The 17,979-nt window shown below is 44.6% G+C and overlaps 1 protein-coding gene across 2 annotated transcripts in view; it reads right to left on the bottom strand.

The window, feature by feature from the left end:
• Positions 1-17,979, bottom strand: part of LOC126293549 (myosin light chain 1) — a 70,290-nt gene that overhangs the window by 32,104 nt on the left and 20,207 nt on the right. For both annotated transcript variants that reach the window (XM_049986815.1, XM_049986816.1), the window contains exon 2: positions 12,321-12,348. In XM_049986815.1, the coding sequence (XP_049842772.1) occupies positions 12,321-12,348 (28 nt within the window). The remainder of the gene's footprint in view (positions 1-12,320; positions 12,349-17,979) is intronic.

The following is a 17,979-nucleotide window of genomic DNA, read 5'->3' on the forward strand; positions in this document are numbered from 1 at the left end:
CTCGCACCTCCCGACTTCCATCTATTTGACCCAATGAAGGATGCACCCTGCCGGAACAAGTACGTGGATGATGGGAAGCAGCCGGCCGCGGTGGTCTCGCGGTTCTAGGCGCGCAGTCCGGAACCGTGCGACTGCTACGGTCGCAGGTTCGAATCCTGCCTCGGACATGGATGTGTATGATGTCCTTAGGTTAGTTAGGTTTAAGTCGTTCTAAGTTCTAGGGGACTAATGACCACAGCAGTCGAGTCCCATAGTGCTCAGAGCCTTTTTTTTTTTATGGGAAGCACCAAGACGTTGGTTCCGACGTCGGGCAGTAGAGAGCACACGGGCCCTCCCACTAGGGTGGCGTAAGGTTGTCGCATTAAGCGATGTTGCAAAATAGGGCTTTTTAGCCAAAAGAGTGGGGAATAATGTGGTGTACTGGAACCTGCCTTCAGATAAAAATTGTTGCATTGTTTATCGAGCGCCCCTTGTAATTGGAGAAGGGAGAAAATTTCGTTTGAGAGGAGCCAAACCACACAACCTGTGTGGTTCGCGTGCCGCTGGAGAGCGCTCAGTCGCAAATCACGTCAACCAACACGTTCCGTGTGACGCGGGCGGTGCCTCATGTGGCTGGATTCCTCGCCCACGTCAAACAGGGATGGCGGTTATCGCTGAAACAACCGGTTTCCGGTTATACCAGTCTTTGTCAACGCCAGTTTAGCCGAATTGTTAAAACAGCTCAAAACAACCGGTTTTTTAAATAACCGATTTTCGGGTTTTTATTCATATTATTTCATGTAATACACATAGAAATTTTAAAAAAAGATTGAAAAATTTCGGCTGTCTTAGTTTCAAGATACAAAGAACCTAAATATTAAATTACATAAGCTAATAAAACATAGTCCGTTCAAGTTTCGCTGCTTTTCTCTAAAAGTGATAAGTGGTTGAATGCTACGGATTCTAATATGTGAACTTTTGCTCAAAAATCATCTTGTAATCGGGGATAATACGTCTATTTGGACATAACGAATAGTCAGTGATAAAGAGTGAAAACTAAGATCGAAGAACTGTTTTTCCTGTTAACTTGCCCGTTTTCTAGGACTACAAAAAGATAGATGGACATTATGTAGACACAGGCAGCACATCAGTTAATGAATTGCTAGGTTTTCAATTTATTGTTCTCGCTATAATTTACTTGCTCTTTTATTACTCGATAGAAATGGCAGACAAAACTTTAATCTTTCATCGTAACGTCACTTCGTAAAAGTTTTTCCAGTTTAGAGTCGCTGTCATTCTGCAATACAACATGCTTCCGGCGACGACAACGAGAAACTACAGTACAGACCCGGTGGGGACAAGTCTCGCACACTGCACGTCCACGCGTACCTTAAGTCAGGACACAGCAACAGGGACAATTCTGTCTCAGTAATGGCTTGCCAGTGTTACCATCGTTTCTGTCGGCATTGTTATTAAAATAGCACTAGTCGCTTTTCGCAAACACTATAATACCGCAATATTGCAAACAAATGTGTTTTACGAATAAAAATTACCCTTTTTTTAAAAAAAAACGAAAAATTTTAGCGCTCTTGCAATGCCTAATTGGTATTTCGTTACCCGATTATCAAGGAGAGAGAAAAAAAAACAGACACACTCTTGTTATAACCAAGACCAAAAAATACCGGTTATTCGGAACTAAGATAGCGGCGGCGATTTTAACCGGTCGGTTTTTATCCATCACTAACGTCAACGTCAGCTGCCTCCGCTTTGGGAAAGCGCGTGCTGGAATTGGGGGCGGGGCGAGGTGGCCTCGCTGGCGCTGGCGCTGCTGTAACCGTAGAAGCGGCGCACCGGGCCAGGCCCGGCCGTGGCGCGTCGACGTCGGCGTCGGCAGCGCCGCCTGCGTCACGGCGTCGCGCCGGGAATAGCGGCGAGGCTTATAAGGCGGCCGCTATTCCTGGCCGCGAGAGCTGCTCTGCGGCGCGGCGCGGCGGGGGGCCGCGAGGAATTCCGCCTCCTCACGTCGCCCCGCCCCACTCGACACACGGGTCGTCACCTCCCACACTCGCTTCCGCGAGAAAGGAGACTCGCTGTGAATCCTCGGCACGTTGACTCAAATATTTCTCACGGAATACCACAAGCTATAAAAATAAGTTTCTTCAGCTGTGAAGAACAAGTGGAAAGTGACAACCTCAACTGGAAAACCTACTGCCAAAAGATAATGAAGTGGCTCGGTTCAGCTACGCGAGATTACTGCTGTAGGTGATATAAAAAGGAACGAACTGCTTTGCACATTTCCAGTCGGTAATGAGTTACGGAGTCAGTTTCTTGGGGATCTGAAACAGCAGGGATAGCGTTTTCATAATACGAAGTGTGTTATAAGAATGATATCGACATTTGTACGACGTAGGACTTAAACGATGTGAAGAGAATGAAAACCCAAATATGTGTACCTGGATGGGATTCGAGCCGTATTCTCTCCAATCTGAGTTCAGCCTCGCCTAAGATCGATATCGAGACACCGAGAGTCCCTGCTTTATCGCACAGCCCTTCCTTTACTCAATGAAAGTTGGTGCGTTTCGTGGCGTCTCTCTGTTACACTTATCGACCCCTTTATGCACGTGGCAGAACACACAGTAACACGAGAAGCTGGAAAACTGTGTAACGCTGTAGCTGTGGACAGACAATGCGTTCTCCGTGTAGGAACAGGATAATTCTCCCGGTACCTCCACCTTAATCTTCGTGCACTATTGAACATCCCGTTTCCAACTCATCGCTGGAGGAATCTTGGGCAGTACACTGCGTCACCCCTGCAGTGGGCCTCACATTCAAACTACTAGGACTCGCGCGGTATTTCAGTGTGTGGTCGTGTAAAGGACGCAGTCAGTGCTCCACCTGCACGAGCAAACTTCGCAGAGATACTAGTCCGTATCGACAACAACTTACAAAGCGCTGATACGGTCAAACAGAACGTGAGATGGCTTTTATTGTTGCTGCTCTGGCGTTGTTCGGTCCGCAGATTGGCCTGACGACGCAGCACTGTGCACAGCTAATGCAGCCTGCATCCATTTCGACCTGCTTCCTCGACCTCGTGCACCAATTTCCATTTCCCACGCTTCTTTCCATTAACAATTCCTCGTTGTCGTAGGATTTGTCCCTATCAGCCGATAACTTCTTTTAGACAAGTTGCGTCACAAGTGTCTTTTCTAGTAACGGATACAAGACGGTAAGTGTTGCCGATTATCCGAACCATCTATCTAATCTTCAGTTGTCAACCGTTGTTGTTGTTGTGGTATTCATTCCGAAGACTGGTTTGATGCAGCTCTCCATGCTACTCTATCCTGTGCAAGCTGCTTCATCTTCCAGCACCTGCTGCATCCTACATCCTTCTGAATGTGCTTAGTGTATTTATCTAGTCAAGTTGTGCCACAAACTCCTCTTCTCCCCAATCCTATTCAATACCTCCTCATTAGTTATGTGATCTACCCAGCTAATGTTCAGCATTCTTCTGTAGCACCACATATCGAAAGCTTCTATTCTCTTCTTGTCTAAACTATTTATTGTCCATATTTCACTTCCATACATGGCTACACTCCATACAAATACTTTCAGAAACGACTTCCTGACACTTAAATCTATACTCGATGTTCACAAATTTCTCTTCTTTAGAAACGCTTTCCTTGCTATTGCCCGTCTACATTTTATATCCTCTCTACTTTGACCATCTTCAGTTATTTTGCTCCCCAAATAGCAAAACTCCTTTACTACTTTAAGTGTCTCATTTCCTAATCTAATTCCCTCAGCACCACCCGAGGTAACTCGACGACATTCCATTATCCTCGTTTTGCTTTTGTTGATATTCATATTATATCCTCCTTTCAGGACACTGTCCATTCCGTTCAACTGCTCTTCCAGGTACTTTGCTGTCTCTGATAAAATTACAATGTCATTGGCGAATCTCGAAGTTTTTATTTCTTTTCCGTGGATTTTAGTACCTACTCCGAATTTTTGTTTCCTTCACTGCTTGCTTATTATACAGATTGAATAACATCGGGGAGAGGCTACAACCCTGTCTCACTCCCTTCCAAACCACTGATTTCCTTTCATGCCCCTCGACTCTTGTAGCTACCATCTGGTTTCTGTACAAATTGTAAATAGCCTTTGGCTCACTGTATTTGACCTCTGCCACCTTCACACCTTCAGCATTTGAAAGAGAGTATTCCAGTCAAGATTGTTAAAATCTTTCTCTAAGTCTACAAATGCTAGAAACGTAGGTTTGTCTTTCCTTAATTTTTCTTCTAAGATAAATCGTAGGGTCAGTATTGTCTCACGTGTTACAATATTTCTCCGGAATCCAAACTGATCTTCCCCGAAGTCGGCTTCAAACAGTTTTTCCACTCGTCTCTAAAGATTTCGCGTTAGTATTTTGCAGCTGTGACTTAATAAATTGATAGTTCGGTAATTTTCACATCTGTCAAAACCTGCTTTCTTTGGGATTAGAATTGTTATATAACTTCTTGAAATCTGAAGGTATTTCGTCTGTCTCATACATCTTGCTCACCAGATGGTAGAATTTTGTCAGGGCTGACTCTCCCAAGGCTGTCAGTAGCTTTAATGGAATGTTGTCTAGTCCCGGGGCCTTGTTTCGGCTTAGTCCTTTCAGTGCTCTGTCAAACTCTTCACGCAGTTTCATATCTCCCATTTCATCTACATCCTCTTCCATTTTCATAATATTGCCCCTAAGTACCTCGCCCTTGTATAGACACTCTACATACTCCTTCCACCTTTCTGCTTTCCCTTCTTTGCTTAGAACTGGGTTTCCATCTGAGTTCTTGATATTCATGCAAGTGGTTCTCTTTTCTCCAAAGGTCTCTCTAATTTTCCTATAGGCAGTATCTATCTTACCCCTAGTGAGAAAAGCCTCAACATCCTTACATTTGTCCTCTAGCCATCACTGCTTAGCCATTTTGCACTTCCTGTCGATCTCATTTTTGAGTCGTCTGTATTCCTTTTTGCCTGCTTTATTTACTGCATTTTTATATTTTCTTCTTTCATCAATTACAGTCAATATCTCGTCTGTTACCCAAGGATTTCTACTAGCTCTCGTCTTTTACCTACTTGATCCTCTGCTACCTTCACTATTTCATCTCTCAAAGCTACGCATTTTTCTTCTGCAGTATTTCTTTCCCCCATTCCTGTCAATTGTTCCCTTAAGCTCCCCCTGAAACTCTGAATAACTTCTGGTTTAGTGAGTTTATCCAGGTCCCATCTCCTTAAATTCCCACCTTTTTGCAATTTCTTCTGTTTTAGTCCACAGTTGGTAGCCAATAGATTGTTGTCAGAGTCCACATATGCGCCTGGAAATGCCTTCAAATTTAAAACCTGGTTCCTAAATCTCTGTCTTACCATTATATAATCTGTCTGAAACCGTCCAGTATCTCCAGGCCTCTTCCACGTATACAACCCTTTTTCATGATTCTTGAACCAAGTGTTACCCCAAAATTCTACCAGGCGGCTTCCTCTTTCATTTCTTACCCCCATTCCATATTCACCCACTACGTTTCCTTCTCTTCCTTTTCCTACTATCGAATTCCAGTCTCTTATGACTATTAAATTTCCGTCTCTTTTCATTATCTGAATAATTTCTTTTATCTCATCATACATTTCATCAAACTCTTCATTATCTGCGGAGCTAATTGGTATAGAAACTGATACTACTGTGGTAGGCATGGTCTTCGTGTCTATCTTGGCCACAATAATGCGTTCACTATGCTCTTTGTAGTAACATACCCGCACCCCCATTTTTTATTCAATATTAAAACTGCTCCGCACTCCCATTTTTTATCCAATATTAAAACTGCTCCTGTATTACCCCTATTTGATTTTGCATTTATAACCCTGTATTCACCTGACCAGAAGTCTTGTTCCTCCTGCCACCGAACTTCACTAATTCCTTACTATATCTAACTTTAACCTATCCATTTCCCTTTTCAAATTTTGTAACCTACCTGCCCGATTAAGAGATCTGACATTCCACGCTCCGATTCGTAAAACGCCCGTTTTCTTTCTCCTGATAACGACATCGTCCTGAGCAGTCCCCGCCCGGAGTTCCGAATGGGGCCCATTTTACCTCCGGAATATTTTACCCAAGAGGACGGCATCATCATTTAACCAGACGGTAAAGCTGCATGCCCTCGGCTAAATTACGGCTGTAGTTTCCCCTTGCTTTCAGCTGTCAACTATATCATCACAATCCGAAAGCTTATATTTTTTTTTCTTCTCTGAACTGCCTGTCGTCAGCGTCTCGCTTCCATAAGAGACGACACACCAGACAAATACCTTCAGGAAAGACTATTGGGAGGCAATAAAAAAATTTAACACGGCAATCAAGATAGCTTTTTCCTTCATATCACTTCGGAAAAGACACCCTAACACCTAAATTTTTACTTTTCTTTTTCTCAGAAGTGATTTTTCTCCCTTTTGCCACTGTGCATTTTACATACAGTCTACTTCGGCCATCTTCAGTTATTTTTGTGCCTTTTTTATGTTCATCTTATAACTTTATTTCGAGACAGTATCCATTGTGCTGAACTGATCTTCCTGCTCGTTTTATTTACTGTACAGACTGAGTAACATAAGGGATGTTATTTAACCAGGTCTCACCCGCTCGTCAGCTGCTGGGTCCCGCTCGTGCCCTTGGACTCGGCCTGACTTCTGTGCAAGTTGTAAGCACCCTTTAGCCCCCTGTACTTTATTCTGCTATCCTGAGAATTCCAAAAAGCACGTTGAAGTCGATAATGTCAAAAAGCTTTATCACCGACACGTGCAGAATCATCCAATTTCTAACATAGACCACCATCTGCAGCAAGTTCAGTTGCGAGAAAAGCTGAGCAGAACATCGCACATAAGCGTTTGCTGCCACGCAGAGGTGTGCTTACAGCCTAGAACAGTTTCGCAAAAAGGAAATGGTTCTTTTGACAGCATTGTGACAATGTTTCCCTTTGTTGTGCGTTGACATTTTAGGGCGAAACTTGTGTTTAGCAAGAGTCAGCCAACATGTTACTTCCTTCCCAAATCCGTCTCAAGAAATGACGATGGCTGGAGAAAAGGAGGAAAACTATAATATCCTCCACCACAGACCGTATCATAGCTTGTGTAATATAGTTGTAGATATATACTTCCATTGTTGGTAGTGGTTTAAAATGTAACATTTGTGTAGATCGGAAAAGTCAACTTAAAAGAGAAAATAAGAGCTGTATTTTTTTTCATCAGTTCTGCCTCAGTGTATTTCTTTCATAGGGAAAATGAATAATAGCAGCCGGTGCATGTTCTTAGAAACACCTATTCTTCGCAAACATCGTCTTTGCGTGGAACAGTTTAATGCAGGTCATGGCAAGAAGCACCCACTGCCCCGCGTTTTAACTCGGGGCGCCGATGCAGGCAGTACTTCGCTACCCTACGCCTCTCGGACTGAGTGTTACCGCGGTTTTAGGAGTAGCCCATGCCACGGGGCGCAGAGCCCTTGCTCTGACGTCTGTAACAACAGCTCGCTGAGAGTTTCCATGGTGCTCCCACGCTAACGAAACAAATCTTTGAACGAAACAAACCTGCGAAAAGCGAAAGACTCTCCTTTCCAGTCGGCCCCCGCCTGTTGAACACGAATCGTCACCGCAGGACTAATGCTCAAGAGTCGAGCGAGAAGTGTTTAACACTTCAAAGAATTCTTCGCACGAATCAAAAAGGTCTTCCTATCGGTCTTAACTAAACACCGATTCCCTTATGCGGTGCTTGTGTCAGGAAAAGTCTTTACATCATAGAGCGAGTTTTGACAACAACTACTGCAATTTTTCGTTTGGGCTGATGGTCAACGAGTATTTCGCTCGTTTCCTGGAAACGGAATACAATGCTTTCTGGTTGCATAATTTGGATAAAGAGAAATTTGCGATACTACTCGTCGGCTTTGGCCAACAAACAACGTACGTCGTAAAAAATATGGGGACTATAATGTCATTTCAATGGGTATTTTCGCAAACTTCCGAAACACAGACTGTTTTGACTGCGAGAATTTACTGCACTGTGAAACAGTTACTTCGAATCTGAAGCATTATGATCAGCCATAAACCGTTTGTCCCATGAGAAATAGTCAGGAATAGGACAGGAACGATCACTCGACGTAAAAAAGTCCGGTATACATGCGCTCTAAAGTGTATTCCTTAACATCTATGAGCACTTGTTCATCTTCGCTCCTGAGAAACACATCTCTTCCACTGAACAATTGCTCACAGTTCGTAAGGTATGCATTCTTTTCTGCTTCGAATGATCATTCCTTTTATATCAATGGGTACTGTCAATTCCTCATGCGACATCTTGCATAGACAAGAGAAACATTTGTTGAAAACAAAACGAATCGAGTATTGTAAAAACAAGCCCGATAACTGCAGCGCACATCATAACACACAGTACGAACTAAAAACAATATTAGTCGTAAACAGATGACAGCTAGTATTGTAAAATACATTTTACCTATAATGTCGAGAGCAGACTGCGATATGCACTGTTACTAAGTAAGTAAAAAAAAAAGAATGTGACGTAAATGTACAGACAAAGAATTGCAATTTCAGAAAAATTGGATGCTTTATTACACAGAAAGAGTTTCACAAATTGGGGAAATCAATAACGCGTTGGTCCACCTCTGGCCCGTATACAAGCAGATATTCGGCTTGGTATTGATTGGTACAGTTGTTGGGAGTTCTCCTGAGGGGTATTGTGCCAGATTCTGTTCAACTGGCGCGTTATGTCGTCAAAATCTCGAGCTGTATGGGGGGGAGGGGGGGGGGGCTGTCCTTAATGATCAGATCGTTCTCAGTTAGTGCGACTTCGGGCAACCTTGCTGGCAATTGTAGGGTTTGGCAAGCAAGAAGACAAGCAGTAGAAACTGACGCCGTGTGTGGCCGGGCTTTGTTTTTCTGAAATATAAGACCGAGATGGCTTGCCGTGAAGGGCAACAAAGCGGGGCATAGAATATCGTCGACGTACTGCTACACTGTTAGGATGCCGCGGATAACAACCAAAGGGGCCCTACTGTGGAAAGAAATGGCACCCCAGACCATCATTCCTGGTTGTTGGATCGCATGGCGTGGCGTCTCCAGACACGTGTTGGTTGGCAAGCACCTCAGACACCGCTGAGATACTACCCTGCCTGTCACCCGCCGTATGGCTGGGGTACCATTTCATTTCATTTCATGGGCGGACCCCCTCGGCCGTTTTCTGCGGCACCTTTATGACATAGCGGTACGTCGACTATATTCTACGCCACGTTTTGTTGCTCTTCAAAGCAAGCCATTCCGATCTTACATTGCAGCAAGATAACGGCCGTCCGTATACGGCGAGATTTTCTACTGCTTGCCAAACCCCACCTCGCCCAGCAAGATCACCAGACCTCTCGCCAATCGACAGCGTTTGGAGTATTATGGTAATGGGCCACGAACCAGCTTGGTATTTTTACAATCTAACGCGCCATTTGGACAGAATTTGGCACGATGTCCGTCAGGAGGATGTTGATGAAGGGCCAGCTATCGGGAATGAATATTTCAGGCGGTGCGAGGTCTGGTCTCGAACGAACAGTGCGTGTGACGCGTATGTTTGTAGCTTTCTCACGCTTCATAATAAATAAAATAAATGTTCCGTAGCGAACAGGGCTACCGGCGCTACGTCGAGAAACAACATGCTGCCGTCTGTGATGCGTCCATTGCGGAGTTTACAGTTAGTGGCTGGGTCTGCGAGATGGAGCGTCACTCTTCACAGGAACTGGTGGTACACACGCGTTTAATGCTTGGTGTAGCAGGATGTTAGTGCACAGGAAAGCTTAACAGCGAGTCGTCATTCTAAGTGGTTCAGCATGTACTGAGTCTCTTCAAGCGACAGCCAGTTGGAACGGCAGTATCTGAAAAGATGGTGTTGGGTTGTGTGGAGAGAAGATGCCCAACAAGCAGCCGCCAACTCGACCGTCGCACGCACGCTCGGGGTAACACGATGCGGAGAGCACAGGCGGGTTGGCAGGTGCACCAGTAAGCGGTTGGGACACAGCGTTCGGGTGCGGCGTGGCGCGTGCACTGCGAGTCACAGCGTTACTCTGCACCTGGAGCTGAGTAACAAATGACAGCTGGGTTTCTCAATGTGATGCACCACAGCTCGTAAATATTTTTAAAATACATAGTTCACCGTCAAGAGCTGATGATAAATACTCATTTGTTACGAACAGTTTCGGTCTTCAGACTATCATCAGGTGTCCTGTATACCGAGGGAGATAAACATGAAATATCAAATGCATTTCATGTATTACCTTCTTTGGTATATAGGATACCAGATGATAATTTATGGCTGGCCGCTGTGGCGGAGCTGTTCTAGGTGCTTCAGTCCGGAACTAAACGGCTGCTACTGTCGTAGGTTCGAATCCTGCCTCGGATGTGTGGTGATGTCCTTAGGTTAGTTAGGTTTAAGTAGTTCTAAGTTTAGGGGACTGATGACCTCAGATGTTAAGTCCCATAGTGCATAGAGCTATTTGAACTTTTCGATAATTCATGAAATGTGAAATGCAGTTCACGTATTCTCTCTTCTGGAATGCAAGATACCTGACGAGTGTCTGAAGACTGTAACTGCTCGTAATAGACAAGTATTTGTTCTGCGCTCTTGGTGGTGAACTCTGACGCTTCTCAAAAGACCACTAGTTGTTCACGGGAGAGCTGGCACAGCTGAAGGGTTCGACTTTGGTGACGCCTTGTGTCATGTGGATCGCTCTGTTACCTCGGCTCTCGGTTATCAATCAGTTGCCGACAATCACAGTCTGTGACACAGCCAGTAAACCCAGCACCCCTGGATCTTCAAAGAATTCAACTCCCACTTATAAAACAGCTTCAAAAGAGTGATTTCTAAGCACATAAATGAGAAGAAGTTTAGAAAAGTTTCGAAATTTGGTTTAACCTTTGTTGGAAGTTGCAGGGTGTTCTCATTATCAATCTCTTGACGACTGTAATCTGAGAAATTTCCGCTTCATTTTAAGCAAAAGCTAACTTTCCACGCATCTCAATGTTTATGATGATATGATATCTCGTGAGCCACGTGTTTAGAACGATATAATTTTGGTGGTACCTGCAGTGGTATATGCGGATATGGTCTTGAAAGTGTGAGTTAGTAGCGAGAAATTAAAAATCATGCCTGATGCTGAACTTTCACCGAATGTGTAAGTTGCCATAAAAAAGTTTCCGTTGGAAGGCCGCATAATGAGAATCGGTGTGCCAACCAGGGAAAATTGGCGTTATTATTGAGCCAATCATCGCACCGATGCACCAGGTTGAAGATACCGGTTTGGTAGAACAGCGAGTCCTGCTGCGTGAAGAAGTTCGCGACTGCCTGCTGCACATTGTCGTCCTACAGGAATCGTCGATCCTTCGAGGCATTTTTAAGGGACCGAAGGCGTGATAATCGCACTGGGAGAGATCGGCACTATACGGCGGGTGCTCAAGTGTGTCTCACTTGAGCTGGACTAACTTCTGAGTAACTTGGTAATAGCGTCGCCGTAGTTCACGTTTCTGCATTTACGGAACGAACGTCGGAGAGATACGAATGCCACACTGATTCGTCGGTTACATGTCGGTGCTGCTCACATACCCGCACAGGAAACGGAAACCCTTAACGCCGTGTCGTAGGAAACCGTGATTTCTTTTGGTATAATAAATAAACAAGCATCGTTCGGATCACTTCTTTTATTACTGACTACCGGTTTCAGTCTGTTCGGCATATCACCTTCAGGTCTGGGGCCGCAAAGTGCAGTTTGTGAAAAGAAGTCATCCAGACGGCGTTTGTTTATTTACTATAAGGATATACCTCTTAATGGGTAGGTTAATTATCCGAAATACTGGTAATGGAATTTTTGTTGCCCCTTCAAGTCGAGCTGCCAGTGGGCGGGTGGACGGTGGCAAAGACGTGCTGTTGTATGCTTTGTTTCTCAGTGAGGTATGTTTGTTTTACGGAGTGTGCGAGGCTAACCGTGAAACTGCTTAGGGAAATAATACTACAGCTACGATCCTGGAGAGCGAGCTCAGTTCTGCACGCTGACGGGGGAGGTGTGGGCGTACTCTGTACAGCTGCCAGCTGCTGATGCCGCCAGAGCCTCGCATCGCCTCCTCGAAGCTGCGAGCCAGAGATGGCACCATAAGTTTCCCTACTCGACTCTCAGTCGCTTTGTTGTTTCGTACCACGCTGCACTAGGTCCACTGCAAAAGCTCTGGACAGCTGGAAGGCGTGTGCTGCTCCTGCCCTGATGGACGCCATGCGGTACTTACGTTCAATATCCCTGGCGCTCAGGTCCGTCTGTGAACAGAAAAAGAGAAATTACAGTTAGTATCGAAGGTTTTTGCTGGTCGCGCGTTTACTCCAGCACCCAAACACAATCGTAATTGCTGAGGATCTGCACAGTGCATTGGTAAAGAGCAGGGCAGTGGATAGGTTTCGTGGTCGGCGAGGTATACTGTAGTAGCGGGTGTGGTAGAATCTAGCTGGACAACGTGTGCAACAAAAAGCAGCCATTCGAGCCCGTCCCTGGACCTAGTGAGACCGGTTGGAATGTCGGCGTCTACTCTCTGTGAGACGAAACTCAGTACTCGGTGTGTGTGTGTGTCTCCGGTTTTTTACAATGCCAGTTTAACCGAACTGTTAAAACTGCCGAAAACAACCGTTTTCTGAAATAAACGATTTTCAGTTTCTTATTCCTTTTATTTTTTGCAAGAAACGGAGAAATCGAACAAAGATCGAATAATTTTGAATCCCTCAGTTTCAAGTTTCACAGATCGAGATATTTAATTAAACAGGCAAATAAAAGAAAACTTAGTCCGTCGGGTGGTGAGTGGATTACTGCTACAAAAAAAACACCAGTACTCTTCTTCTGATTGTAATTGTTTGAAACTCTGCTCAAAAATCACGTTGTAATGGGGGATCATACGACTATTTAGGCTTTGCGAATAGTCAATGCTGAAGAGTGAAAACTGAGACTGAAGAACTATATTTTTCGTGTTAATTTGTCCGTTTTAAAAGGCTACAAGGAGGTAAAGGCATGTTATATAGCCAGAGGTAGCAGATCCGTTGCTTTCTATTTTTATTGTAAACTATGAAGGAACTCTTAAGTTTTTTCCCTGTATTATGTAACAAGTTTGTAGTGGCTCCTCTCGTTTTTAATCTCTAAAGCAGATGTACTTCAGTGATATCACATTTCGTGAAATACTTCCAGACTAGTGATAGTACCATTCTGTAATACGAATGATGTCCGACGACGACAGTGAGAAACTACCTCGTAAGCCAGATGGAGCAAGTCCTGCAAACTGCACGTACACACACAGCATGTAAGAGGCCACGCCACATGGTAGCAGGTACATTATTGTCTCAGCAATGCTGTACTAATTCTTGTCATGTGTTTCAAAAACAGGACTGATAGCTTTTCTCATTTTCTATGATAATACACTGTTTTAAAGCAATGCAAATTTTACGAATAAAAACTACTCGTTCTTTAAATAAGGGATTACTATGAAACGAACAATTTTAGCACTGTTGCAATGGCTAATTGATACTTCGGTTATTTACCAGGGCATTGGTAAAAAAGAAAAACACCTGTTACAACCGAGACCAAACAAATACCGAGAAATAGAGGCTATTCAGAACTAAAATACTGTTTCTCAAAATACTCCGCTTTAAAATTTGAAATACTTTCTGCACGTGTGTTTGAATCAATTGTGGAAATATTTTCTCCAGTCTGACATAGGTCGCTCAAAAAATATGGTTTCGATTATATTCGAGAGTTTCCTGATGTGAGTAAAATCGTTGTCCGTGAAACTGTTGCTCGACATAAGACGATAAAAATACTATCTGTGTGATAAATGATGTGATATCCAACAATAAGACATTAATTCCGTTTCTTCTTCGTCAAATAATCGATGTTTCCACGTGCTATGCGAAAGTTGTCATTGTCACGATGAAGAACGGTGCGATATTTTCGGCTGGTTTCTTCTGGATCAATCGACTATTTGTCACAAACGGATTGTTGTTTACTATTCAGAGTTAACAGCTCTCGAGCCTCTAAAGCCACGGCCGTGACACGGTCAGTGCAACCAAACAGACGGGTCACCATTTCCTTCGAAATGCTTCATTAGCGAGACACTTTTGTGGCTTTCGGATCAACTCGGAACACCAAAACAGCTGAATGCCATGAAGGTTCGACCCTCAAGAATAAACCCTAGTTTCGCCTGCCGTGCACAGGTTTGGCGTCTGCTCGGCTGCAGCCCCCGCCGAAAGACGTGCCGCGCCCCCGTCTTCGACCTTGTCCGGAACGGCCTCCGTGGCTTGGGGACACAACAGCTGACTGCAGTTTGTCGGTCGCGCACGAAGAAATTCTGCAAACGATGTGGAGTCTTTTGCGAATAAGCTGGATTAACAGTAAATTTTAAATGTTTGTGAAATCTTATGGGACTTAACTGGTAAAGTCATCAGTCCCTAAGCTTACACACTACTTAACCTAAATTAACCTAAGGATAAACACACACACCCATGCCCGAGGGAGGACTCGAACCTCCGCCGGGATCAGCCGCATAGTCCATCACTGCTAATCCCGCGCGGCTAACAGGAAATTAAACGACTCGATTCTAGGTATTGCCTTTCATTTAGGCCTTAACAAAACTAGTAAAAAAAAAAAAAAAAAAAAAAAACAATCGACTGAAACACTGAAATGAATTTTCCGTTTCTTCACGTCACAGCATCTTTCAATCCTCACTGTAGACAACATTCCACGCCAGTTCCTGAACTGCAGTAACTTCGAGCATAAATATTCCGGATAAGTTCCCGTAAGATTCGCGTGCCCGGGGTTCCGTAAAACTTAACTTATTATAGTTCATGCAGATTGGGAATCGAGAATTAGACGATTTTTGCCTGTTTTCGATATCGATACTGCGAAGATATCGGTCCCGAAATTTCCAAAAATTCCGAGAATGTTTTAAGTCTAAATTTATTGTGTAATTTATGGATTTGCTGTTGCAACTTTCATTTATTTTATTAATTTTGGAGTTTTATTCAAAAAATGGTTCAAATGGCTTTGAGCACTATGGTGTGACTGTGGTCATTAGTCCCCTAGAACTTAGAACTACTTAAACCTAACTAACCTAAGGACATCACACACATCCATGCCCGAGGCAGGATTCGAACCTGTGACCGTAGCAGTCGGAGTTTTATTAACACGGTATGCTAACTGGCAGTTACATATGTTGACTTCTTCTGCTCTCATTTCTGCTATTATTTCTCGTAAGGTTTGACGGAAGTCTCCAGAGAAGAAAACGGCAAAGCCGGCGATAAGGCTGTTGTTGCGCAGATGTCAAATTGTTCTGTGGAATGCTGCAGCAGATATTTTACGTGACATCGGACCTCATCCAGAACAATGGAAGTGCGGTCTTGCACGAGTTACAGATACTACTCTGAAACATTACAGATGCCGTGCGAGTCGTAGACACAGATCGTCAGGGCGGTAGTGTGGCGGCCTGCCTTTCGCTTATCACCGTTTCCACAGCGGCAGACGACTCTGTTTCAAAGTAGCTCAGCCAGTTAGCACGAAATATTTGTAAATTACGTACGCAGGCCTCTCTTACGGATCACTCCTCAGGCCTCTCTTACGGATCACTCCTCCTGTCAACCAGGTCAGAAACCCCAGATTAGTTGCTGAGACTTTTCACAGCTTACGAATGTAATGTAGCTTCGTAATGGCAAAGAAATGACAAATGAATTGTGCGATATAATTACAAATTAACAGTTTTGGCGTTTTCCTTTAATTGTATTGTGCAACCTCGCTTCTTGCCAAATTTCGCGATTCTTGGTCAGTAGGAAGCAGCCTATCAGTTTCGACGAATGAGTTTGCGAGCACGAAGAAATTTCGATATCTTTTCGATTGTATTGGCTCAGAGGCTTAAATTTTTACACTGCCGAGGAGCTGTAGATTTTAGTACGTGACATAAATTTTGGTTAGACACCTCTATTCGTTCCTGACAAAAAGGGATCTCAATAGTCGGACAGACGTCAGACAGACAAGGAAGTGATCCTATAAGGGCTCCTTTTTTAGTCTGAGGTACAGAATGCTACAAAGACAAAATTTAAAGCGACGACAGTGTGCCATCCCAGTTGCGTGGTATACTGACAGCTTGTGAGGAAGAGTTAGAAGGCCGTCCTTGGGAGACGTCGGTGCCGAGTGAAACGAAGAGGTCGTTACGACGAGGCCGGCCGAGCTTTGGCGAGCAGCCGCTGGCACAGGGTGGCAGGCGCAGCCGTCAATGAGCTGGCCGGCCGGCCGGCCAAAAGCAGGCAGCGGCTGGCGGCTGGCGGCTGCGTCTGGCCGCCGCCTCTACCCCGCGCTATTCCCGTCCCGCGTGCGGCGGAATGCGCCCACCACCTCACCTCACCTCACCACGCCTCACCTCACCACGCTACCCCGAATGCTCTGGCAGGAACTCAGGCGCCAGAAGGGTCGCTCCGATACCGACAGCCCAAACTGAGGCATCGTGCCTTACCTCAGCCTGTATAATCTACGCGTAGGAATAAATTGTTACACGAGAAGATTGGTCGCTTCTCGAAGTGCGACGCCAAAAAACTAGTCCGACTTGGAGGTCGTTTAACCCCAACGCTGACTGTCAACTAAGCACATCTTCTTCACCACGATTGAAATATAATTCATCGTCTCCAAATAGACGTAAAACTTATTTTAGTACATCTTGTACTTCTCGAGACATAACGTTTTAAATTACTCTTACATTACTTTCCTCCTTTACAACGCGTGTTTCGATATTATGAACAGTTAATTAAATATAACACATGTCGGCAGATGTTCATCCAGCGATGCGTAAGAAATGTTCTTTACGTGTGAGCATGAAAATCTCATGAAAGTGTGCGGAGCGGACAGTTTTAGATTTTTCCGTTCGAAATGTGCATTTCTACGCCAGTTTGTCAAGTTGAGGTACTCGTTTTTTCGTGTCGAAAAAACCCGTCCAATTGCTACGTTTCTGGCCTAATTCAATCGAGAGGCGAGAGATCGTTGGCTTTTAGTTCTATAGGAACTAAGTGAGAAGTGTTGAGAGTGAAGTGTGCAAAAGAGCGCGCAGCAGTCTGCGACGTGTACGGGGTACCCGAGGAGCAGTGAACAGAATTCAGCGATACGACAGCAGCGAACGTTCGGAGCAAAAATGTCCAATAAACGTGGGCTCTAAAGGGCATACCGTAAGTGCTGTGAGCACTTCTTCATCAGCGATACTGTAAAACAAATCTCTTCTACCGAATAGGTGCTCGTAGTTCTTAATTATGTTTGCTTTGTGGGGCGCTCATCTACGCGGTCATCAGCGCCCGTACGAAGTCCCAATTTTTTTCATTATCCATTTTTATACGTAGTCCAATCTAGCCACGAATGATGATGATGATATGATATGATGACGATGACGATGACGAAACGATCAGGACAACACAAACACCCAGTTCCCGGGCAGAAAAAATCCCCACCCCGGCCGGGAATCGAAACTGGGACCCTGTGATTCAGCGGCTGTAGCTCTTAAGCTAAGAGTTGTTGTGCCCACGTTTACTAGACTTTTTTTTCCTTGTTTTGGTCCGTACTATCTGTTCCCAAAATATGGAAACCAAAGACGTTACAGCAGAAGAGATCTGTTTCACACTTCTAAAGATGAAGAACTGCTCACAACTCTTACGGTACGGCCTTTAGAGCCCACGCTCAATAAACAATTTTTGCTCCTGTCCACTCCTCCTGGGACGCCCTGTACACTGATAAAGCAGGACACGACGAGCACAGCTGCGTAACGGCGTCCTGGTCCACGCCCTGAACGCGGTACAGCAGCGAGTGGCCGTGCCACCACCAGGCAACGTCTACACAAAAGCCACGCGATTTACGCAAATTAGCTGGCACGGGATGGCTTT

Source organism: Schistocerca gregaria, chromosome 10, assembly GCF_023897955.1.
Source record: "Schistocerca gregaria isolate iqSchGreg1 chromosome 10, iqSchGreg1.2, whole genome shotgun sequence".
NCBI classification, from domain to species: Eukaryota; Metazoa; Arthropoda; class Insecta; order Orthoptera; family Acrididae; genus Schistocerca; species Schistocerca gregaria.